The sequence below is a fragment of the Perissodus microlepis genome, chromosome 16 (genome assembly GCF_051167445.1).
Source record: "Perissodus microlepis isolate ML-2025 ecotype Zambia chromosome 16, ASM5116744v1, whole genome shotgun sequence".
NCBI classification, from domain to species: Eukaryota; Metazoa; Chordata; class Actinopteri; order Cichliformes; family Cichlidae; genus Perissodus; species Perissodus microlepis.
This window is the reverse complement of record NC_140476.1, coordinates 21,922,454-21,948,368: the sequence shown is the minus strand read 5'-3', so window position 1 is coordinate 21,948,368 and position 25,915 is coordinate 21,922,454. Positions and strand designations below refer to the sequence as shown.

General features: G+C 41.6%; 2 protein-coding genes across 3 annotated transcripts in view; both read left to right on the top strand.

Moving 5' to 3' along the window:
- The first annotated feature begins 3,581 nt into the window (after nt 1-3,581).
- Nucleotides 3,582-5,584, top strand: LOC146370891 (mid1-interacting protein 1-B-like). Its single transcript, XM_084908667.1, has 2 exons — nt 3,582-3,708; nt 3,935-5,584. Exon 2 carries the CDS (start codon nt 4,281-4,283, stop codon nt 4,770-4,772), a length of 492 nt encoding a protein of 163 aa, XP_084764793.1. The 5' UTR covers nt 3,582-3,708; nt 3,935-4,280; the 3' UTR covers nt 4,773-5,584.
- A 3,302-nt stretch (nt 5,585-8,886) lies between these two features.
- The window catches only part of LOC146370890 (cyclic AMP receptor-like protein A), a 52,010-nt gene continuing 34,981 nt past the window's right edge, over nt 8,887-25,915 (top strand). Inside the window, exons 1-8 of one of the 2 annotated variants that reach the window (XM_084955005.1) lie at nt 8,887-9,077; nt 14,380-14,432; nt 15,946-16,000; nt 17,138-17,194; nt 17,297-17,357; nt 19,205-19,292; nt 22,151-22,240; nt 22,722-22,760. In XM_084955005.1, coding sequence (XP_084811131.1) covers nt 8,997-9,077; nt 14,380-14,432; nt 15,946-16,000; nt 17,138-17,194; nt 17,297-17,357; nt 19,205-19,292; nt 22,151-22,240; nt 22,722-22,760 — 524 coding nt within the window. In that variant the 5' untranslated portion in view covers nt 8,887-8,996. The remainder of the gene's footprint in view (nt 9,078-14,379; nt 14,433-15,945; nt 16,001-17,137; nt 17,195-17,296; nt 17,358-19,204; nt 19,293-22,150; nt 22,241-22,721; nt 22,761-25,915) is intronic. The other variant, XM_084955006.1, reaches the window with a different exon arrangement.

Sequence of the window (25,915 nt, the reverse complement as noted above, 5' to 3'; positions counted from 1 at the left end):
TCTGCACCCCACGGTGACGCTTTATTTACTGTCTTATAAAGTAAAATAGGAGGCCCGCCCCATTCCACCTGTCTGTTTGTGATGGGAGCTGTTGTCGCTGTTGTTCTCGCAGCTGTTGTTGTTCTAATTGCTGTTGCTGCTTCGCCTCAAGCTTCCCCGCTTAACTCAGACACCCCTGCCTCACACTTTTCAGCAACATGCAGTTGTGATGACAAGTACTAGAGTTCCCACTCAAGCTGCCTGTTCCTATAGCTCAGCACACCACTCTAACCCTCTCTCCCAACCACCTCCCCCTCCTCCTCTATCTCCTCTCTCTCCCTTACTCTTTGAAGCCTCGGGGATGATGATGACACCCGCCGTAATCGGTGGATGCTCAGCTCCTGACATGACACACAATCGAGAAACCCTCCCGAACTGATCCGGGTTTGGTTGTTGCATTCAGACGCGGTACGTCCTCTGACAAGTGGAAAGGCCTTTCACGGGAGAATAGAGGAATTCAGTGAGGTGGGGCCCATGACTGACAAGTCTGTTGAGAAAGCAAAGCCAGCTCCAATTTCACATCTCTCCTCTGCAGTGGTGCACATTTGCTCTGCTGACCTGCTTCTTTTTTTTCTTAACTAGATCTGGGATCAGCTAATCTTCAAAGCAGCACTAAGATTAGTTCATTTGTTTTCATGAGGCTTTGCAGTTTTGGGACGGGAGGGATGTGGGACAGGGACAAGGCTCCAAGCACATTTGCTTTTATCCAGAAAAGGTCCTTTGTTTAAGCATTCACATTTTTACTTCTTCAATATTTTGCCTTCACTCTACAGCACAGTACTGTGCAAAAATCTTGAGACCCCCTCCTTTCTTTATAGTTTTCTTCCAAGGTGCTAGACTTTCTTTTAATTTGTGATAGTGATAGTTCTCCAGGCTTCTCCAGGGTTTTTTATGCCATTTAACACTGACCTGTGAATCATTCAAGCACAAAAATTGCACCTAACTCAAGGGATGAACCAGTGTTGAGGCAACTTAGCAAAGAAATGGCACTTTGTTACTAGTCGCATGTTGTAAAAAGAAATCATTTGCCCCCATGTCTTTAGTTGACTCTATGAAAAACACAGTTTTACACATCTCGGCATGCTGTGCAGTGTCCTTAAAAGATTTTCGAGGAAACTGGAAAACTGAAAGGAAAAAGAAGAAATGTCAGGCTTAAAACACAACAGATAAACAATGACAAGAATGACAATGATCCCAAACACACTGAGAATGCAGTAAAGGGCATAGATGAATAGAAAAACACACAAAGGAACACTGTCAGCCATGGATTGGCCTCCCCAGAACACCGGCCTCAACATTACTGAAGCAGTGTGGATCATTTTAACAGCGAACAGAACAAAAGGATTGTTAAAGAATGTCAGAGATCTCTACCTGAAGACTACTGTGTTGAAGAATAAAGGTGGTCAAACTATTGATTTTCAAGCTTGTCAGAGCTGCACAGACTCTCTTTTGGCCTTATGTACTGTATTTCCATACATGTTTGCACGTTTCAATAAATCTCTGCGCCTAGTTCTCATTTTCCTAGCAAAATATAAAGAAATGAAGGCTGGCTTGATACTTTTGCATATTGCTGTATTTATTTATATGTTTAGGGCACTGAAACAGATGATAAAACACAGAGTACAGTGAAAGTCAACAAAAATATACAAAAGCGGCATTACATTAATGCTTATATGCTACTTTTAGCTCATACTGCATTTCACAGGGAAATATTGTAGTTTTGTCATGCTAACCTTTGCATTATAATTTTAAAAAGTACAAATTAGTTTTTTTTAATTTGAATAAGTATGAATCAATAATATGTTATAGAGCAATAGAATAATGACACACAACCTTTCTGCTTACATAGTGAGTAGTTTGATTCTTATACTTTAAGTATGTTTCATTAATAACGCATACATTTTTTTCTTTACATTGCCCTATTGAAACCCTACTTAAATAGGAATACTTCCTCCACCACTCGGTGTGTGCGGTGAGGAACTGTGATGGAAACGATATGACAAGGGACATAACAAAGAGAAGCTGTAGGTAGATTCCAAAACACAGAGAGACAGAAACCCAGCAAACAGGTTTTTGTCTTCACATTCTCACAATTCTTGCTGAGTGAGACTTCTTGAATGCTGATGCATTTACAAAGGATCTAGAACAAACCGTGCCCGCATACATCATCTCCAAGACACACAGCATGATTCAGGCCACCCCTTTATCCGTGCTTTAACTTCCGACTCATCCTAATATCATTCATATGAGCTTATCCCTGTTTTGATTTAACACATTTTGATTTAACGCCTGTCAACATGGTGGAATTTTATTTTTGCTGACGGTGGTATGTGGAAAACATGTTTGTACAGTTTCACCTTGGCCAGAAGTGTTTATCAAAGCTCAGATTTCAGACTCCCACTGGGTGCACCTAGTGTATCAAGTACTAATGCTGGGCTATTTCTGATGCAGGGGCTGTGTGGGAGTTCCCCTGTTTACCAGCAGCTGAAGGGCAGACGAAAATCAGCTACCCACCACCACTGCTGGAAACCGGCTGGTGCAACAGTTCAGATTTTAAGCGTAATCTCACAAACCTTGACAGCGCTGCACCTGGTTTATGGACTAAATTACCCCGAGAGGAGTTCAGCGGGCCTGTTATATTTCTGTTAGTGTGAGACTGGTACTCAGTAATGAGTAAACTTGTACTCTAATCGCATTTTTTGTTACTTTAATTGCATTTTTGTTGCCATAGATGTACAGTATCCATGGTATTTCTGCCTATTATGGGTATTTTGTACACAAAATACACCAAAAAAAGAAACTGCTTTATGAAAAAACAAGTTGACAGTATTATAGACTGTAAGCATACTGTATATGATTAGCATAAGAGGACACCAGGCAACTTCCCTGTGCTATGAAACCAAGTAAAACCTGATCCACAAAGAGAAAAAGGAATTAAAATTCAAAGATAATTGAGCGATAGATGTTGCAGGACATTACTTCCCCCTCTCCCCTCTTTCTTAAAGCATTAATTGTGTAATGACTGTTTGCAGGTGACACACCCCAACGTTGAAACTCGGGAATAAAACACCCAGCTTTATAAAGTATTTAACACAGGCTACACCCCCTCCACCTGCAACAGTAAACACTTATACTAACGTTTAATACAGATAAAGAACCACTGAATACTTCTATTATACTGCTGCTTATAATTTGCTGATGTCACTGCTGTAGACTTGCTGCCTGTGCTTTTTTTTACTCCAGATCATGAACCCAGTGACTCTACATTAGTACCAGTTTTACCGGAGTGTCTTTCACATGCAGAAAACAGGCACTACGTGGTCGAGCTCTCAAGGATTCCAATAACTGCACTATAAATATACATGGTTGAAAGGAGTTCTTCCACGTGTTGCTTCTGTGCTCTTTGCACGACTACCGTCTCCTCATTGGTCAAACTCGGACTTGTCCCGCCTCCGGGTCATGATTGGTTTGCCTTGAAACCAAAGTGATGGGCTGATGGCTTGGATAATGAATATTCATAATACCGGTCCGCACGCTACAGCCTCACCCTACGTGCCTCAGCTGTGTGCTTCATCGGAACAGAATGTGGGATGTGGTGATGTAATCTCAGCGACTTTTTTACCGGAAGACAGCGGTACACTGTAGGTTTACAGGACGGCACGTTGCACAGTAAGTGAAGTTTGGGATGAAATTGTTACGCGTAAATACGCACCGTGAAACATCGCGTGTAGTCGGCTTTAATTGACGTCTGAACTCGATTTAGAGCTTTTTCTCGAGCTTTGCATCGGTGTTTGAGGTTTACTGTGGAATGTGTTCTAGTCTACCTGTCAACATAAAGCCACGCCTTTTCTAGAAAAAGTGCCAAACCTCTGTTCTCTGCTCTGTGCCATTTCAGGTCATTTGGGTCCGATTACTCTTGGTAGAACTCGACAAACAGGTTGTGGCACCGCCTTGAAACTACCTGTGTGTATATATCCCAGCGCTTCCGAAGCGTTTCAGAACGATCGAGAAGAGCAAGCAAGTGAGCGATAAAGCTCAAGAACCGAGCACGACTACCAGAGCAAGTCGCATGATTGCTTGAGGGCAGCCAATCTTCGCTGGAGCATTAACAGAAAAGCAGCCTCTGCGTAAAGCCGATCAGCGCGGTATTACAGCTGGGCACACACAGAAGAGAGGAAAGCGAGACAAGACATTCGGATCATTGCTTTCACGTTTGGAGGAAAAAAACAACTACCGCCAAGATGATGATGCAGCTGCAAGAAACCACAACTCAGAAAAACTCCCTTTTCAACGCCATGAACAGCTTCATCGGGGCCGTAAAGAACATGGACCAGACCATCCTGTTGCCCAGCCTGCTGCGGGATGTCCCGCTGGATGAGGACAGCCAGATGAGCTCTCTGAAATCAGAGGAGGACGAGGGGGACATGTACAGCTACTACCAGCTGCTTAAATCTATCCGCGGGGAGATCGAGTGGGGAGTCAGGCACGGCACCTCCGACGAGACGCGCAAAGAGAGCATGAAAGTCACTCGCTCTCACTCCTCGGTGTCGATGTCCTCCCTCTCTTCAGCCTCATCCGAGGAGGAAGACGAGATTGAAGACGAGAATCTGCAGAGCCAGTTCCAGTACCATCTCACCGGGCTGCAAATGGTGCTGTCCAAGCTCACTGACCAGGCTAACTCTCTCACCAAGCGCTACAAGAAGGAGCTTGGCATCGGAGGTTGGGGCCAGTAGAATCCGAGAGCCCACATAAACTCTGACGCACAGACTCTTTTCGTTAACTGAAAAAGTGTCTTCTTTGAATAGGCCTTCATGCTGCTGCTGCTGTTACTACTGATGAAATTCATGGACAAACATTTGAATGGTAGAAAAGAAAGCAGCTATTTTTATCTACAGGCCTAAATGGTGTTGGTCTACTCTGTGGTCTTGACTGTAGATGTGTTGATCTTGGAGAAAGCATTTGCGTGCTCATCACACTTGACTATATTTTTGCACTCCAAAGTGTCACACGCAGAATGCTTTCAGCTCAAGTGATCCACAGATGAAACGTATTTAAGCCTTTTATTTAATGTGTAATTTATTACCTCACTGCGTATGTTTAAGAGCCAGATGTTATTTCAAAGTTGGAGAAGAAGTGGTCTGTTGGATCTTAGACTGTTCTTCTGAACCGCCTCACTGACAGGGATACTGACGAAAGACTTAGCGTCCTATCTGCGACGCTGATGATGTTAGTGTGTTCAGATGAACTGTATGTATTGACTGTTGTTTTAGTCTAATGTGTCTCATGTAAAGTTCTTTGGAAGGAGGCAGATGCTTATTGTAGCTGCCCATGATCGCCTCATGTCCTAAATGGTCAATGAACTGGAAACGATGGATAATTCTTCTGGCTGGAGAATAATGAGGTTTTCCATGAGATACATTAGTTATTGTAATTTTACCCTGTTATGTCCATCTGTCAGTTTAAGCCGATGCTTTTGTATGCACCTTATGCCCCATTTTTGTACTTGGTAATATTTGTCTTTAAAATAAACTTTTATAGAAACTTATTGCACTTGTTGTGTTTTGTTTTTTCTTTTTGTAAAATCACTGCAGTTTTACATTTTAGATAAAAAGTGGGAGATTATTATAGCGTATTATTTTGTTCTGTCTCCCTCCCCTCACTCCCAACCTTTGTGGCAGATGGTCACCCTGCCTTGAGCCTGGTTCTGCTGCCAGTTTCTTCCTGTTAAAAGGGAGTTTTTCCTTCCCACTGTCGCCAGGCACTTGCTGATTGTGTGATTGTTGTGGTTTCGCTATATTATTGTAGAGTCTTTACCTTACAATCTAAAGTTCCTTGAGTTGACTTTTTGTGAACAGATACTATACAAATTGAATAACTATTGAGTAAAGAAGGCAAAAAAATTGAGTTATTTCTTGATTTTTACTTGTGATTTGCTTTAAAGCTAAACACCTAACACAACTGATTTTTCCTCTTTTGATCGCAATGAAAGCCTGTAGGCTATTCTTAAACATTCAATGTGTTGGTGATGTTAAGAGTTGCCACAAATTATGCATTATAAACTTGAACCATCTTTTTAAAATAATATGCAACATGAACATGCATCCAGAGATGGAAAGAGCCAGGTTATACATTACAAAACAGAGAGAACGGAAACATCCAGACTTCCTGGTTGCATTCAGCTTCAACCCTTGACTTTTAAAAACGACTGGTTATCTCACAGTTTCATTTGTGATGATGGTTGTGTAAAGTCATTGTTCTGAGCTCTTATCAGCTGGTGACAGATAAAGTATGAGTTTTGTTCGAGTTATTTTATCATAACACCCAAATATTTTGTTGCTCAACTGCACTTTTGTTTTGTTTCTTTTTCTTTTTTGATCATTTGTGTTGTTGTTGAATAAAAAAACAGGTTATGACGCTGTAGCATTGTCTGCATTTTCTAAAGACAATCTCCGGGGAAAGGTGGATCTCAAAACCAGCAAGGGAATTAGTTGATCTTTTTGTATTTGCAGTCAATAGACTGCCAAAATATGCAGCCTGACCCAACAATACTGCAGTTTTGTCCGTGCTATGATAACCTCTGAGGTTAAAAACCAAAAGATTCACAGAAAGGCATTCTGACCTTCAGATTTACCACGATTGCATTCAGCCATTTGGAATTTAAAAACATGTTATAGAGTAGAAGCAGAAGGAATGCTACCTGTCAGTTAAGTTTCGAGTGACAACACCTTAACCCAACTGGGCTCTTAAACCAGTTTATTGTGTGATAAAAGGCTGATAATATTACATGTATTTGAATGCGTCGAAAAAGACTTCTTAAAATCTCATCGTTTCCTCTGGATATTTCCAACTGACTAAGTGTATGACACAGAAAGAAAATATGTAAAACATTTTAAATTACACTGTTCAATCAGCATTTTCCTGCAGTCTGGGAATACCTGTGGCAGTTAAGTGTGCTCTGTAACTACTTTCATCAAACTAACATTTTACAGTATGTAAGCATTTTGGAAAGCATGAAAAGGAGTGCCAAGTCTGTTGTGAATATACACATGTGTTACACATTGTTACACACTAATGTAACACCCAGAAAACACCCAGAAAACAGATTTCCTTCACTGAGGCAGTGACAACCTCAAAGACCAGCAGCTGGAGTTCCAGTGTAACAATAGGGCAACAAAAATGCACACACCCACTTTCCACTTTGATTCTCTGTCTCATTCACACTTGAGTGGAACTGCAGAAAACAAAAAGCCACAATGATCAGCAAATTTTTCAGCTAACAAGGCAATTTGAAAGGTGACATTCGAGGAATGAAGCGCACTTAATACATTCATCTCTGTGATGCAGCCAAGCTCTCTACAGCTAACTGAAATAAAGATGTTTTCTTTTTACTTTTATTTAACTTGTATATTTAATTATACCCAATGCAATGCATGAACAAAATCTACAATAACTAATAGAAAGCTACTGATGGCTACTACACTGGGTATCTCTGCCTGTTTGATATGGCAGATGCTCTTCCTGATGCAGTCCCAAAAGGAAAAATTCCTCCTACGAATGAACTGGGAATCATTAGGTTGTTAAGTGAATGTGTAAACCACTCCAATATTGAGACACAAAACATGGAATGAAGTGAAAACATTGCTTAATTTTCTCTTGCCTGTCTTGTTTCAGAGAAACATTAAATTTACACATCCTTAAAAATGTATATAAATAGAGCCTAGTCCACAAAAAAAATCTTCAGACACACCTTGAAAATACATCTCAGAGTTTTGGCACAAAATCTAAACCCTGCCCATGCGAAGGACAAAGGTAACATGCTTTGCTACATTTATCAGTAGTCTAAATGAGCTGGCAGTTTGTAAAAACATCCGCTGAGATAGTACAATCTTATCTTAATCTCAACCTTAAAATGGCTACCAGAAACTACCAGAAAGGCTTTTGTTGTCAGTCACCAGACAGTAATGCTGCAACATGCTTTAATGGAATCACAAGGTCATGTTTTGTGAGGTGTGCTTGTTTATGTTTGTTTAATTGTTTGTGCCCATACTCACGTTAGACATGGGGGACTTTGCGACCTCTTAGTTGCATACTACAGGTTAACTGGTATGAGATATCTTGCTTAAATAAACATAACAATGCAAAACTTTGTTCATGTGAACATTCACTAGCTTACTCAGCGTAAAGGTTCTTTTAATTTTGGGGAGATGTTATGCTATAATAAAAACAATCTTGTTATTTCATCATATTTTCATGGCCATATAAACCTTACACATTTCACCATAACACATCAGGACAGGTAATGTTTCTGCTTTATTGTCCCTTTGTTAAACTGGTGAACAGAGGTATTGTATTGTATATTTATTTTGAACATATTGAAATAGTACAACAACAACAGAGAAAAAAGAGACACAAAAACTGAGCAAAACAAAACGAAAACAAAACAATAATACTTATAAATAACTTGCATGTTCAAAAGGGAGTAGGAGGAAGCATAAGCTCGTTTAATCCCACCCCTTTCCAGTATTTGATAACTAATCGTCAACACTTTTTCTTTCTGTTTACGCCCCATCCATCATAAATTCTTCCTTTGTTGAATGTATTTGCATTTATAACCCCACAAACACGCCAAAAGATATACAAATTTACAGATATATACATATATAAACATACTCGTGCACACGCACGCACACACACACATATACAACCCCTAATTTGAAAATAGTGGGTCAGAACACCTGATCAAAACCTTACCTTATCACTGTACTTTTCAAAAACCATATTTTTGTATGGCTTTCAGAAACATGGGCTACAAAACGTCTGCACTCGATTTTTTCGCAAACAGTGTCTATCAGTTTTGTCCCCTTGCGCACACGGTAGAAACAGGAAGTCAATGGAAAGCTACAGCAAAATAAAAACAAATCGAAGCGAAATTGGCTGAAAATCGCTGCGAATCAAATATGGCCAGTCCAGATCCAAAGTCAATAAGTAACGATTCACGCTGCATATTTTTTAACACTCATTCAGGAGACTATCAATGCGTAAGTAGTTGACGTCAGTTAAACTTCAGCTTTTGGCTAATTAGCTAGTTAGCCGCGAAACGTTTTACCGTTTTTCTCTTCTGGGGGACTCTGCTGATTAAAAGAGAGTAAAAGAAATGACCCATCCTGTTTTTAGTTAATGATTAGTTGATAAACAGAGACCTAACCCCTGCTTGGTTCCCGCTGCTAAGCTTTGGCACTTCACCCGATTTCATAGGAATCTCCCATGCTAGCTGCGGCTAATCAACGTTAACGTCATTTCAGAAACCTACTGTGAGGTCCACTGGCTCATTAAACGATAACTGCACTCACCCACACTTAACCAGCCTTACACTGTGAAACACTACTGTCAATACGTATTGTTAACATATCTTAGTTTATATCTAAGCCGTAGGCTTGGAAAGAGTACGTTCATATGTTGGTCTTTATAAAAAAATGATACGTGAGCCAATTTAGTAATTTTAGATCTTAATTAGAATTTAAATTCATTCAACTCATTTAAATTTTCTTTTTTAAATGAGTGCCACCACTCATAGATTTCTGAGGAAGCTCTGGATCGTTCGTGGAGAACAATTTAGGCCTAAAAACGTCTATTTAATTCATCAATTTATTGTATATGTTTAAGGGAAACAAATAAGAAAACAGTTAAAAAGATTTGTCCAATTGGGGCCTCAAAGGTACAGTTTTTAATGCGATATTTTAATTTTTGTGTGCTATCATTGGGCTGCTCGTTTACTAAAACCAAGTTTGTTTACTTTACCAAAACTTGAAAAAGTCGATTTTGAAAAATATTCCTTCAATAATCCTGACCACCAAGTTAATGTAAGTAAAAGATAGTCATCATTATGCTGAATACTCATTCAAATTCAATGCAAATTCAGACAAGGCTTAATTTATATTAATGTAAGCAACTTTTCAAATTGTCACACCTTTTATTCTTTCTTTCAGATTTTCACAATGTATACACAAGTCTTTGTTCAAATACATTTTATAATTCAAACTATAAAGAGGCAATAGATTAAACGCTTTTGAGATTTGAGATAAACTATTGTTATTAATTAAAATTATATAACAAGGTTTAAATACACTGAATTTTTAACATTTATTTGCAGTGAGTTTTTGCAGGGGGGTGTTTGTTGTTTTTAGATTTACTGTAGTACTAGACCTAGAATTAGCGCTTTCTGAGGAAAGAATGCCAGCTAAATGGAGTTACCTAAACAAAGGAAGGAAACTGAAATTAATTTGTCTTGTTTTGGTTATTTTGGTAACGGAGTTGCATTGGTTAGAGCGACAGTCTCGATCTGATCAGGACAGAAACACAAAAGACTGACTGACCTTTGTTTTACCCGTGGTGTTTGCACATGATCCGATCATATCACATTCTGTTTGTTGTGTCATATCACTGTTTGTTCTCTTCCTTTTAAACGCTAAATAGGTTTTGGTAGCAGGGTTGCACATGGGGTCATGCATAATTACTGTTCTTTAAAATAGGTTGGTGTCAAATAAAATTGTTTAACAATTATAAGAGACATGTATGAAGAAATGAAAGCCACATAAAAATTGTATTTATAACTAATTTTACCTCTTGACATGCAGTTTGGGCATCAAGAAGTTGGGACAAGACAACAGGTCATTTTTGGGGTTCTCAAGAGCTATTTTGCATTTTAAATAATATTTTGGAACCCCTTTATAGAGCTAATTTTACATTTTGTTGGAGAGCAAGAGTAGTTTACACAGCAAATGCATGTTTTAGTATTTTGTGCATGGAATATTTTCAAGTTCCTGGGTGGGACCAGAAGTGTCCTTGTAGAATGGCTCAGTAGCTTTTACTCCACAATATTAATTTATTAGCAGCAGCTGTTTATCCTCCTATAAATGAAACTACTCAGTCTGTTTGAAGCAGTTAATGTTTGTGCAACATGAAGGTAGTGCTAACATGTTAATACATCAGTAGTAATTATGCAGTGATAGAATAATGTAACAGAGTTTTATGCAGATATTGGCAGCATATCTGCGGTCAGTGATCCAGTTTTATATTCTGAATATCTGATTGTTGTTCATTGCCCTCACAAAACCCACCACCTCTTTGAATATTATGGTGTTTGTATAGTGTCAAAATGTGTCAGAGAGTTGTGGTTTTTTTTGTTTTTTTTACTATGGCAACAGCAGTTGCTTCAGGAAGATCAGTCTCTTCCTCAGCAGGGGGTTGGCAAAGGGCGTCATCTGTCTGAACTGCTGAATCTCCTCTGCCTGCCACCAGTCCTTTGAAGCTAATTAAGAATACTGCTGGTGTTTAACCTCCTCAAATTTCCCCATATCACTTCACATCTTTGTTCCTGTTGCTGGCCCTCTGTTCTTTGCGTAATCTGGATTGAAAGCCTGATGGTAGGCTACATAGAAACTGCTCCCCTTATCTCTAATCCAAGGCCAAACCCTGCACTCTGGCGGCTCAAACTCTGTGTCATTCCTCTGCTGCTTTGGGGCTGTAGTGGTGTTGAACTGCCTTATGACATAGACAGAAAGCGCAACTGTTAAGACAGCATCTATCAGCCCTGTGCTAATATTTACAACAAAAAAAGAGACAGAGAGACATGGCAAACAATCACCCTAAACTCAAAGCGGCTTGAGGGTTCAATCAGCACCTCTCTGCAAATTCAAGTGCCAAACCTGGATACTATAAGGCACTAGACATACAGGTGGTATGGAGTGTGCACTCTTTAAAAGGTCATTGATAAATAAATTTATCAGGCGTAGCTTTCTGCCTAAACCAAAGTTGACATGAGCTTGGGAGATTAGATTGGAAAGACAAAATCAGTACTTTTTCTGGTACACTGAACTTGCTTGTGTGAGAAGGTGTGGGTCTTGTGTGCCAGCAGTATCAGGCTGCAGGTTATCATCAGTTCTTGCAGCAGCTCAGCTGCGCTTGATAAAGTGTGCTGCAGTAGGGCTGTCTTGTGCGGTGCCCAGATCAGTAATGATGCAAAGGTAACTGCAATTTCCGGGGAAATAGCTGACTAACCCACATACAGATGTTCCTCAGTGAAGAAGGTAGCTATCTGAGTTTTCGGACAGTTTTTATTCATCGATTTCTTACTTTATCCTCTCATTATTAAAGATTGTGGGAAAGATGTTAATGCACATGTTTTTGTTGGCTTAGCACCACCTTGACTCATCGTCTACCATGCTGCCCCATCTTGACTTTTTTTTTTTGCATATTTTGTCTCACACAAAAATAACCCAGCTACATGCAAAATACAGTTTTTAAAGTTAGCTAAACCTGCCTATCCCTGCATGGAAAAAATATTTGCTCAATAAACCTGCTCGCAGCAGCACGAACTGCAGTCAAGCATTTGCAATAACTGGCAATGAGCCTTTCAGTTTGTGGAAATGTTTTGTTTTCAGACACATTGGAGGGTTTTCAAGCATGAGCGGCCCATTTAAGGTCATGTGAAATCAGATTTAATTTTAATTCTTTAATTAGGCTATTCCAATTTGATTTTGTTTTTTGTGAGCCATTCATAGGTGGCCTTGCTTGTGTGTTTTATGCTTCATTGTCCTGCTGCATAACTTAAGTGCACTTGACCTTCAGGGCCAGACATTCTCCTTCAGGATTTTATGGTAGAGAGCAGAAGTTGTGATTACATCAACATCTGAAGCAGCAAAGCAGCCCCTGACCATCACACGGCCACCACCTGGCATGATTGTTACTTGTGTTGTATTTTGAGATCTTTTAGCCTATTTCACTTTGTTAGATAGATTATATTTAACTGATTTGACAATTGAGCAGGTCTAGCAGTAATCAGGTCTGGTTGCGGCTTTTTGAAAATAAACAGCCTTTTTCCTCAATAATTCAAGTCATCATTTAATACCAGATCAAGATAAGTGGAAGGAGACATATGGCAACAAATATACACCGACCCTCTGAATGGATTCTGCTACATCGGATGCTTTGCAAAGAATTTGGTGGATTTAACACAGTGTGTGGTTGATTACCTTTAGAGCTGAAATCTTTAAGTATTTAACTGATGGGTTCATCAATTAAAAAAATATAATTAGCAATACAGTATAGTTTATACACAATCAAATAAGAAAATTAATAAATACTTTCTTGTTCCAGCTGCTTAATTGAGAGGATTTGTTGGGGTTTTTTTCTGACTCAGCCCCCGTGTCTAACCCTTCATTACATAGTCAAAGTAAACAACCATATATGTTAAAATAAGGCTGTTTTCACTGAAGGTTCATTACTTTGTCAGCTTTTAGTAGGAATGAGACTCAGAGGTAAAACTCACAACTATGATATGAGGAGAAAAAAAATAAATAAAAAAATGGAATTATGAACTTTTGTACCCTGAGTGTTGTTAACATTCCTGCAGTACTACATTGGAAGTCCTTCACATGAAACGAAGACAACAGGAAGGCCACACAGACAAAAAAGAATGTTTGAAAAATATTCCTTTAAATAAATGAAATCTTTCCTATCTTTAAACCTTTGAAAGCCTTAACTTCTAAGTTATACATTAAAGGAAGACTTCATTTTTTGCAGTAAATTTCCTTCTTCTTTTGAAAGGGCTGGATATGACGCAGCATTTGTTTTTTGCGGAAGTGATTATCAGACTGATCGAAAGAGCTCCTTGTTATTGTTGATGTGTCCCTTCTGAGAATGTGTTGGACGTGTGCAAAGGGCCAGTGCAGCGATGTTGCACGTTGGATTGTGCGGACGTGCCGTTGTCTGTTTTGTATGCAAGGCTTCTGCTGCTGGCTCGTTCATCTACCCAGACTGACAGGACTGACTCACATATAATTCATTCTCATCATTCTTTCGCTTTCTGAGATCAGTTTCAGGTTGCACACAGCTTTTAGCAGAAAATGTAGAGTGTCAGGTTCTAGCTGTGTCTGTGTTTCATTTCCCAAAGCTTCCTCAGAAGCCCTTTCTTTATAGTGCATTAAAATAGGTTCATGGACACCGTAGATGTGTCAGGTGCCTACAGTTTTGATGCCCAGGTTGCCATAAGTGTATGCAAATCCTGTTCTTTTTTTTTAAGCTTGCACGTTTGCATTTATGTACACAAACACAGAGAACACATGCTAGAACAAATGGCAGACGTGTAGCCTGAGCTTATCAGGCACAGCGTTTGTACATCTGATGCTGTACGTGCTTCTAGTGCTTTCCAGTGCTTCCAGTAGATCATACAGAGTACACTACAAGGAGTACGCATAAGTCAGCTGAAGATGTTTATATGTTGTTTTTCTGATTAGTGCACGTGACCTGGACACTAATAGATTCATTTTTTTTGTTTTGCAGGGGGTGATTTTAACAGTAAAGCGAGCCACAGGAACCTTCTCGTTAGTAGGATGGTGAATATATTTTGACTTATATCTTCCTCAAATTATTCTCTGTGTTCAGGGGTTGATTTTTTTTCTACATTGCTAAGTATTTAAGATATACAGCCTGAGTGATGTGAGAATTTTGAAGACCGTTACCAATATTGGTGTTTAGCAATATAAAAAAGAAATTTTATTTTATTTTTCTCTTTCAGACACAAAAAAATATTTCTTATGTGTCGTTTATTTACTTGTTTACACCCTGCCTGATTTGCACGGATCAGCTGGTTGCTTTGTTTTTGGTGTTCCAAAGGTGTGACACGGAAGTTGCAGACTGCCCTCTGATGGATAAATTATGTAATGTCAATACTCAAAACATGGTTGAAGGGTGTTTCTCAAATTAAGGATGACAAAAGGTTGATGTATGCATCGCATTTGCACTGCTCACACTGATCTAAAAATTTGTGCTTTTAACCAGAGCCACAGAGTTGAAGAAGGACTTGATGACTTGATGAAAATTGAAAAAAAAGAAAAAGAAAACAAAACAGGCAACACATAGGGCAGATTCCATAACACGAGGGATGACTGCAGTATTTTGAGCTACTTTGACAATGAAAATGAAATCGCAGTGCTTGTGTTCTCAGACTTAGCAAAGTTGTAGATCAAACCCCAAAATCACCCTTCTGCATCCTGTTTGCTTGACATTTCTTTAAGAGTATTACTTACTCATCCATGATTAGATAAATTAAGGTAATCAGGTGGCCATCAGTGCATTATGTAGTACAGTCAGTGATATTTTCCAACACAGTATGTAGGTGTTAGTGGTATTTGATGTTGGTGGTAATTTGCTTAATAGGTCAGTGGCCTTTCCACAGTGTTACATATTTGGCTAAGCTGCTAATTAGAATTAGTCATATAACATTTATAGAATATAATTAAGAGTGCTTGATGATCTTTTTTGCAATCATTTTTGGAGATTATGTGGGTTGTGTTGGGGTGGATGACATTATAACAGCAAAAAATTCTGTCACCTTTTATAGGAATAATACCAATAATGAACACTGTCCATGTAAAGCTTCCAGTGAGCCTTGAGGTTGCTTATGTAGGTAGAAAAAAAATAGTTGAAAATAGTAATGAAACTAAATAATTTATATCAAATTTTCTGAACCCCCAGGCTGGTAGCATTAAGAGTTTAAGTGGACAATTATTTTAGTTAGCAGTTCATATATTGGACTCTAGCATTGATACTGCTTTGACTTTACAACATTTAACCCAGGTGGTCCTTTGTTGACACGGATTAGGCCCTCCACACGACTCTAAGCAAGCCGTAGCGGTTTAGTTTTTATTAATTTCAGCCTAAACAAGCTTTCATGCTTAGTGATCTTACTACAAGCTAAACAGTATTAGCAGTTAAGAGTACAAGAGAGCCCACAGGGTTACATGCTGGAGTTGTGATGATGTATAGAGCAGTAATTGGTCTGTAATGCTCAAACCGGTGCCCTTATAATTAGCCAATCTCACTGATGTTTTTCTTCTCTCTCCTCAGCGTTTTCATGCTGTTTGTAATCTGGCTGCTTCGCAGGTATCACTCTTTGGCACAGGTAAATTTGTACCTACGGTGTTCAGTATGTGTTTGACACTTCTTTTCCTGTTTGCTTCATTGCCAGCAGAAAGATGTTTAATTAGCCATGGCAAATCTTGGCATAATTGAATCCAATTAAAATGCACCAGATTAATGAAATGTGGAGTTAATTGACTTAATGGTCATTCTGCGATAGTGGTTGCCGTCTTGGTTTTTTTTTTCTTATATTTGTTTTTTCTCTCTCCAAATGAAGAAGTTTAAATATATATAAAAAATGTTGGCTAGCTTTTTCTCCACTTTTTGATTCGTCGAGTCAAAGGGAGTTTTTCTGCAGTATGCTGCTCTTTCTGTTTTGTGTTTTTGAGACCATGTGGAATTTTTTGTGTTGTTTAAAGCTGGTCCAGCAGGAATGTCAGGTTTAGAAGCAGTGCATATTATCCTCTTAATCTGAAGTAAATGACAGCTTAGTGTTGGGCTCTGATGGATCCTATTACCTCTGGAGCAGGTTGCAGGGAGTGACCTCACATCCCTAATGCTCTTCCTCCTCCTCCTCCTCCTCCTCTGCTCCTCTTACGCCACATAAACCTTCTCCTTTAGTCCATCCACTTTCAAAGGTTATCTGTCAGTCAATAGTCTTTAGTGCTCTCAAGGCCCTCCTGCGCTCTTTTCCTGTCTCCACCTCTCTCTGTTCACCCCCATCCTCCCCACCCCTCCTCCTGCTCTGTAGCCTTGGCCGGGTCACTGTGGGACGCAAATTGATAAAATACTCTGTGTGTGTGTGTTTGTGTGTTCATTTGTCTTTTTGTGTGCAGCCACTTCCACACTGCGTTACCACCTTTACAGGCAGAATTTAACTAACATCTGGCGAGCACAACCTTCCCTCCGGAAATTCTGCAGCGTACAGATTATTGATTCATTTCATATAAAATACAATGATTTTGCTCTAAAGCGAGTGGAAATACGGAGACTCTCTCGTATCTGATATTTTCACTGAGTTGTCACCAGGGATCCCAGTCTGTCAGTTACATCAGTGATCATTCGAACAATAATTTGCCCCTTCTCTCTAAGTGAATATAAATACGCAGTCTTTTTTTCCCACCTTGGATGTTTTCTTAGAGAATAATCCTTTGTCTTTTTTTTAATTTCCACTGTACAGAAGATGATTCTTAGCCTGACTGTAGCCGCCGCCTTTGACAGCGTAGCATACGTCATGGTGAGTTACTCTTGTGTCTTCCACTAAACACACACGCAGTCTTTTTTTGTTTTCAGCGGTTGTAAAAATGTAAAACCGTGCTGCTTTTCTTTCTCTGCCCAGGGTGAGTCCCAACCAGATGGATCACTTTGTGATTTCCAAGCCTGGTGGCTAACGTATTTTGGTAAGAACAGTTTAATTGAGTGTTTATTGGTGCAGTTTGCATGACAAGCATGTGTAACAATAGACATCAAGCAAAGACATCAGATAATCTCATCTCCTGAAATATAAATATAAGGGGAGTTGTTTGTGCATTCAAGTGAGCTTTCCACTGTTGATCAAATAACTGCTACAACCCTGCTTTTCTGTATTAAAATAGATCTTTAAATCAGAAATATTCATTACTTATAGATGCTTACTCATATGTTGGTAATCAGTCTGTTTTTTCTCAGTCATAATATGAATGGATATGTGCTTTTGTTGCATTTGGCATTGTGATTGTGGTTATTCTGTTTTATGCTATGGATTTAAAATTAATTCGGGGACTGTGTCATAGATAGCCAGATAAAATTCCGTTAATTTCCACCCAGCGCGTCCTACCCTGAGTTCTCCAAAAAAGGCAATGATCATTGTTGCTAACAAAGTGGTTAGGCCGGCTCAGCTTTTACAAGTATTCACACACAAATATGTGCCAAGTATGGGTGTGTAATATTTGCGACTGTGTTTTGTAGTCATTGGCCTGTTGCTACCTTTTTAGTGTACCTCCTTCAAACCAGAGGGTGGTACATTAAGAAGTGTATGAGGAGACGATTCTCTGCCAATGACAATACAGGACTTCTGATTTCATTTGTGACAACCGGGCACACCTCAAGGTTCTTGGTGTTCATTTGCTTCAGGATTCTCGGGTGTATTTGCTTTGCTTGCATTTGTTGCAATTAGCGTTGATTAGTTTAAAGATTCTTAGTTAGGACTGGCTGTTAATACGACGCTACACCAGGCTCGTTTTATTGGTCTCGCTGGCAGACACTCACCTACACGAACACACACGCGCGCGCAAACACACACTCAGATTGATGCAGAGTAATGGGCGGTGAGTTAGTGCTGCAGGGTTGGTGTGTGTCACCTTGGTTTATCATGAGGATCCTCGCGCTGAGGACAAACGGGCGCACATAAACACCAGCTGAACCGGCACTTTGTTCTGTAGCACAGCGTCGAGTCTGACGGGAGCCGCAGAGCACAGCTCCGCTTTTAACTCCCACCAATAAAATTTTATGAAATGTGTTTGAAATAGAGGAAGGCGGTATCAGGGGCAGCAGCGGGACAGGAGGTGAAGCTGAGCTGTATGTTGTCCAACTCGAGAAAACCTTTGGCTGCCTTCTGCTTATGTAAAATGCATTAGCTATTGCAGTGATAGTAATTTATTAAAATAATGACATAAACAGCCATTCTTCTTCTTTCTTGGCAATTGCACAACAATCCCAAAGGTTCCCTAAATATAAGGGGAGCATGCGTAGTGGAAAATATATTTGTGTAAATGCGAAGCTGTCCTTCTAGACTCTTCCTCGTCTCTGTGTACACCCATTTTCCCGTGCTGACAGTGCCTTCCTTCTCCTTTCTTTATATCTTCTTTTCATTGTTTTAACACTCGCTGTAGTCCACTCCGCCACCTCCACCCCTGATTACCCTGCCCCTCACTTTACTGCTCTTTTTTTTCTCCCTCCCTCTCTAGTCTTATCTCCCTTCTGCTTTTCTACAGTTCATCATTATCTCTCTTTGAGCTCCCACCTCTCATCCATCACCCTAAGCTACAGGTTTCCCTCATATTACTGCTGAATGGGCCTTCATTTATCAAAAAGTGGAGCACATGCACACACGCGCGCGCACACACACACACACACACACACACACTCTCTCGCTCTCTTTCATACATAGGTGTATGTTTGGACACACGTTTGCAGGTGCATGCTGTGTGGCAGCGAGCTGTGTTGTAATTTGACCTTGGTGTTTTTCTGTGTGTGCGTGTGTCTGTAGACTGGAGTGCCTTGGCTTGGGTTTGCCTCATCACACTAAACCTCTACCTCAACCTGGTCAGAGAAATAAGCACCAACAGATATGAAATGTAAGTAGTGAACTACTTAAGGATCTTTTTTTATTTTATTTTATTTGTATAACTTCTTTTGATTTATCGTTTGGTTTGTTGTGTCTTTAAATGTCCTTTTTTCTAACCTGCTTCACAAAATGTAAATGAATTCAAATTGTAGTGTTTCAAGAGAGCAATGACAATTCCTCATATTGGAGAGGATGCAATCACTTGTTTATCACTTATCAAAGATGTCACTGATTGTATTTTTTCTAATCTTGCCAGTTATTAATAATTTGATCAGTTATTTAAATTTAACATAATCCGTTTATCCCTCGTGTGCATGAACAGTTTTTTTTCTTTCTCTCTGTGTCCACATTTGAATGTTTATTTGTGTCTTGTTTTGGGCTCTTCCTCCTTCGCGTGTGTCTTGTATGTCCATATGCATGTTTGGTCTGCCAGAGCATGTGTCTCCCCACAGAGCATTGACAGACCCCTCCTCCTCCTCCTTTTATGTTCCAGCCAGCCGACACTCTAATTGAAAAGGGAGTGAGTGTCAGCCGTTAAGTGCGTTCTAGTGTGTGTGTGTCTCTGTGTGTGTGTGGGCGCGCATACCCATCTTCACGCTTTGTGGCTCTATGTCTCTATGTTGCTGTCGCTCAAACTCCCATGAGCACTTTCCATGGCGCAAATGTGAATTTGCCTATGTGTGTGTGCGTGTGTAATATTTTTGCATTTTTAATGCCTAATGAAAGCTTTGTGAGAGAAATGCACAATCTGAAGGGGGGAAAAAAGATGTAACTATGTGTGCTACGTCAAGCCAAATTGTTAATGGGCGTATCCTCTTGATGTGTCTTGGTGGTCCAGAAAAAAAAGTCCCACCCTTGTGTGCGCGAGGGTGGGCCATTAAGATGTGTACGCCACCCACCACCACCCCCATGGGAGTTTTCCTGCATTGATTAGCAATACGCCAGACAATATAATGGTGGTATAACTCAAAAGGTGACGGTTTTATGGGTGCTGGCAAGGGGCAAACTTGGAGGCCAAAATGAGCTTGCTTCAGAGCCTTATCTGCTGCATACCTCTTATAAGTCCTGGGGGAGCAAAGTGGGAGGAGGATATATCTGTATATTTGCGGCTGGTCGCACATGATGTGAAGAGGGGGAAAAACACAGCGCTTTAATAGTAAGAGCGAAGCAAAGTCAGTGGGGCTCTCGTGTGTTGACTCTGCGGAGAGAAGCTGCATGTGTTTAGGAGGCAGTATGTGACTTTGCATGCATACGCAATTACGTCTCAGCCCCCTAACCCAACCTCCCACCCTCTCGCTCTCGCACTCACATTCACGGGGACGGCACAGCGTGATGGTTTATGAATGAACAAACTGCTAGAGGAGATGGAGAACGGAGGCCGGATGATCTAAGAATGATTGAAGTGGATGCAAGAGAGGATAGGAAGCGTGCACACGCGCTCATGTGTGTGTGTTTGTGTGTGTGTGTGTGTATGTGTGTGTGAATGTTTATGAGGATTTGAAGTAAGAATTCGCGCAAACCGAATGTGCTGGGCGATAGAAGCTAAAGGGGTGGGGGCGGTAGAGGAGTGGTGTGAGGCAGTGAGAAATGAGATTGAGCCTCGAGAGAGATTTCTATATGAGCTCGTGCGTGTGTGTGTCTGCACACGTGTGGGTGTGTATGCAGGTGTGTGAAATGCGGCACGCATAGCAGTCCTGCTGTGCCTCATTAAGCCCATGTTGAGCGCAGCTCCGGACCTCGTCATCTCCCTCTCAAAGCACTGCAAGTGTGTGATGCGTGTGTTGCAGCGTGCATGCTGGTGCATGTGTGTTTGGGAGGGGGTGGGGAGTGAGGGCTCTGTGAGCTCTCAGCATTGATTTCCTGACAAGCCCCCCCACATATGCACCAGTTGTCATGCCATGCACTGGCAGCACCGATTTCACCGTTTGTATCCTCCCGCCTTGTCTTTCTTTGTTTTGTTGTTTTCTTTCTGGCCTCTTGCTTGCTTGTTTTCATCTTTCTCACACACTTCCTTCTCATGTTCGATCTAAAGACAAACTGTCTGGATCCATATATTTACTATGTCTCTCTCCCGCCTACTTTTCTGTTCTATTTAAACCAGCAGCCTTCTCTTTCTTCCTGCTCCTCCCACACACTCAGGGCTGTCCATCAGCAAGAGGGTCGGGGAGAGGGGAGCGTACAGTGCGCCCCAGTGAAATAGAGTGATAAAGTGTGTGCATGTGGGTGTGTGTGTCACACAACTGGAGTGGGATTGAGCGTGTGTCAGCTGTGTCACCACTGCTCGATTGACCGTACTCGGAACAAGTCAGGGCAGGACTTCCACTCTATTGACCAGGCGACGCTGTACGCTCTATGAAGTATCGACTCCCACACGGACGCCGAAGACACTGGCACACACACCTCGTCTGGCACACACACTCTCAAAAGGCCGTCACTGTTATCATTTTTCATCGATAGCCTGTATGAGGCTCTCCAGCCTCCTGAACCTCCTCCCTTTGAAAGCAGACTGTTTTTATAGTGCACAAACATATTTTAGGTACATAGTTACACTTAAATTGTCCATCCACTAGGATCCCCTTGAGTGAGAATCTGCATCCTGCTTGTGGTTTTGATGCAGGGATTTCCACTGAAAATCATCTTTTCCCCAACAGTTAAGCTAATTATGGTTTATATTACCATGAGTAATTGGCTGTCTGGCTGTTATAGACATTTGTCTGGACCTGAAAAATGACCCTAGTGTGACTGCCAACAAAGGGATGAAGTGAAGAAGAAAAGAATTGATTTATTTATAAGCTTCTTTTTTTTTCCAGGGAAAAACTTGCCGAACCCTCTGTGCTCATAATGAAATAAATGTGTTCCTTTTATCAGGTTTTACCATCTGATGGCGTGGGGGGTACCTTTGGTCATGGCCTCGCTGCCGCTGTTCAAGGGTTACTATGGCCCCGCAGGAGCCTGGTGGTGAGTACGCCCCAGCTAGAGTGTAGTTTTTGTGTTTTGTCAGCTAGTGACCGTGTATTTTCCATTAAATGTCTTTTCTTTCAAGGGAGGCCACAGCACTGGCCTCATTCCAACTCTAGATTTGCTTCAACCATTATAGGAGTTTATGTGCTTAAAATTGGCAATTATCAGCACATCTGATCACAGTGCAACACCTCCTCGTGCTCTCCGGTTCTTGTGGTAAATGGGAAAGGCATTATTTGTTTGGAGGGTTGTTAAAGGGGGTGAGGAAAAGTGGAAGAGGCCAAGGAGAGGAGGCGGTGGAATGAGAATTGGGACAGAGCCTTAATCTCCGGGCTCGGCTCTCTCTTTCCACTCTCGGCTTATTAATAGCTACAGCTGCACAGCTTCTCCCCTCTGCAGTCACACAAGTCTCTCTTCCGCTCACGCTCTCCCTTTTCCTTTGTAACCCCCTCATCGCTCTCTCTCTCTCTTCCCCCAGCTGGATCACAGACGATCACGTAGCCTGGAGATTTGGGATGTAAGTAGACCCTTTCAGCACCGCCATCAAAGCTTCCCCCACTGGGGGAGATGGGGAGGAGGAGGGAGGAGAAGGGCTGTCTCTGCGGGGAAATGTGAAGGGTTGCATGTCAGGGGAGCCTGCAGGGTTTTTTCCCCCTTGGTGCAAGGCCAAGAAGTGTGTGTGTGTGTGCGCGTGTGTGTGTGTGTGCGTGTGTGTGCGTGTGTGGATGCTCCTGTGTCTGCCTCTGCCTTGTCAGATTTAGGGGAGTTGCTACACTGTGTATTTAAGTGTTTAGGACGGCTATGAAGGATTATGCCTGTCTACTGCTTTCTGCAACTGGCCCTAAGTCTGCAAGGGCTCTGCCAATCTGCCGGTGCAGACACGTAAACACACACACACACACACATACACACAACAACACTTTGCTATGAGCCAAGGTAATCGCGTTGCTGCTCGCAGCATCAGCAGGGAATCAATCTTTTTAAACAAATAAGCACACACACGTATACACACACACAGAGGCAGACTCACTCAGACAAATACACACACGCACACATATATAGAGAACAACACATAGCTATCAGCTGTGCTAAACGAGCCCATGTCTCTTTTATCAGTGCTCCTCTGCTCCCCGGCTCTTTCTAGTTTTCCACGCTGTCGTGGCCCAGGGGGACGAGCCGCTCAGAGGATCAGGGAATCTTCATTAGCCTTAATTACATCAAACCAGACGAGAGATTAGAGGCCAAGGCAGCACCCGTCAACGGACAAAAACACATGCACTCAAACACACACACAGCCTGCTGACACCTTGTGGGGGGCAGAGGCTGTAGCATTAAAGGTGAAAAGTGGAAAAGGCGGGAGGGGTAACATACAGAGTCTAGTTGGACGGAGACAGGGAATTATTCAGCACGAGAAGGAAAGAGGGTCGGCATTGCAGGACGGGAAGGAGAAGGGAGTCAGAGAAATAGATTGTCCTCGTGTCTGCCCACGCCCTGTAGTGTGTCTTCATCAGAGTTCAGCGAAGCGCGTGGGCAGAACAGAGGAGGCAGGGAAGGTTTGATGGAGGAGGGGGTGTGCGAAAGGGGATGAAAAAGGAAGGAGAAAGCAAAGCGGAGGACAGGGCTGTGTGATGAAGGTGCAGAGTTTCAGGGCTTGAGTCAGCAATTGGAAGCACTCGAGCTTAGCTGAGTCAACGCTCTTAGAGGTCCCCCATCGGTGTGTGCCACGGGCCCCACTCAAGCATACGGCTGAGAAATAACAGTGAAAATAACTTTGCAAGTGGAAGTTAATGGTTATGTGGTTGTTTTAGCTGCATTGCTTTACAGATGTTACAGAAGTCTGTGGATCTGATCACTTTGGTTCAGATTTAAATACGTAAAAATGCGTGCAGATTTTCTTACAAAATGCATTTTTATACCTGTGATCGTTGTTATATTCTTTTGCAGCACTGATGTTCTTTACAGCGGCAATGCAAGACTTTTTTTTATGCTGCCCATGTTTACTTACCATTTTGTCCACACCTGAGAAAGTGTGCATAAGGGCACTAAGAGTTAGCTTGGACTGGACACCTCATTTCTTTGCTTTTGGTCATCACGTGTTTCCAGTTATGTTTTTATTAGACATGCCCCTAAATTTGAACCTAGCCTATGTAGTAATTTCAGTAAATCTCCTATTATTATAAAGTGCTGTCACTGTCAGTTTTATATTGCAGTCTATGAGTTCGGATGTAACATAAGTGGGGGCTTGTCCGGGATTTGACCCATACCTATAGATCTCCTGACTGATTGATCTCCTGGCTCTTTACTTCAGTTCTAACATGAGGCTACCATTTGTGGTTTTAAATAACAACAATTTTAGCACTCACACGTAGATCTTATGCTTACTTCAAGTATGTAAAGGTCCAGGTGGGACAGAGCGATGTTAATTTGATGATCAGTGGGTAAATATGAGGGTCCATTTGAATTCAGTTTGCTGTCCATTTCTGTTGTGTTCACCCAATGACGCTGCACGCTTGGGTTGCCTTTAAGTCAAAGCACCTCTAGCTAGGCTGTAGATACCTTATGGCTTTTCCATTAGTGCATCAAGTGAGACCCGACCTTCACCCTGAACACACTTCTCCTCCTTCCCTGCTTCTAAGTCTCCACCTCTCTTTCTGTCTCTCAGGCCATCCTTTCTTGCGTAAGTGGTTGATCGTGATCTTTCACTGTGTGCTAGGATCTCCCGGGTCAAAGCTGACGGCTGCAGTTGATCATTAACCTGCATAGACGGGTCTCTACCATGCTCTCGTCTTCTAGCAGGCACTTCAATTAAGACTTCTTTCAACCGAGCCTCATTCTTCACTTCAGAGCCGTACTGGAGGGAAGGCCAGGCTAAGGCCGAGTGATTGAATTTGTGCACATCTGCGATGATCTTTCTTTCTGCCACTTTCAGGCAATCCACTCTTGCTCACTGTTGTCCTCTGAAAACCCCACTGTGGTTATCCGTATTTCTATCCATCTTTCCCTAGTCGATCTATCGGGTGCAACGAATTTCTGCTGTTCCTTTCATTCTCACTGCGACCTTATCCCTCTGCTTGCCTTTTAATCACCCAGAGCTTCTTTCTTATTTCTGCTCTTTCTGGTCCTGAGCCGCAATCCGCAGTCATCTATCCACCTTTGCATCCTCTTCTCTATTCATCTCATCACTTTTATCATCCTCTGCCCACTCTGAATCTTCTCTCCCTCTGCTTTTACTTCTTTCTCTGTCTCTCGCCGTCTCCCTCCTGCTCTGACTCTCTCTCTCCGGGTAGTGCTCAGCTGTAGAGCACAGCGGACTCTAATGGCAGATCATTATCATGCTAATTAGAGCACTTTGTAGCTGCCGCCCGTCATTCTCTCCTCCTCACAGCCCCCCACACTATCGTTAAAAAGGCCATCCCTCCTTTTCCCCTCTCCACCAACCCACCTACCCCCCAAGCTCGTCTTTCCATCATTAACAGGACGTGCGCTGGCGTAATTGGACGCTGTTTATTCCGGAGAGCGGGTTATTAAATCACACCGGGGTGACGCTCGCACAGGTCTCCCCCTGAAACGCTTTCATCAGTGTCCCATGCCGTTATTGAACCTGCACAGATGCACACATGCAGATGTAGTCATACCAGCTTTCAAAGACAGGCAGTATCCTTTGTCTGCCGA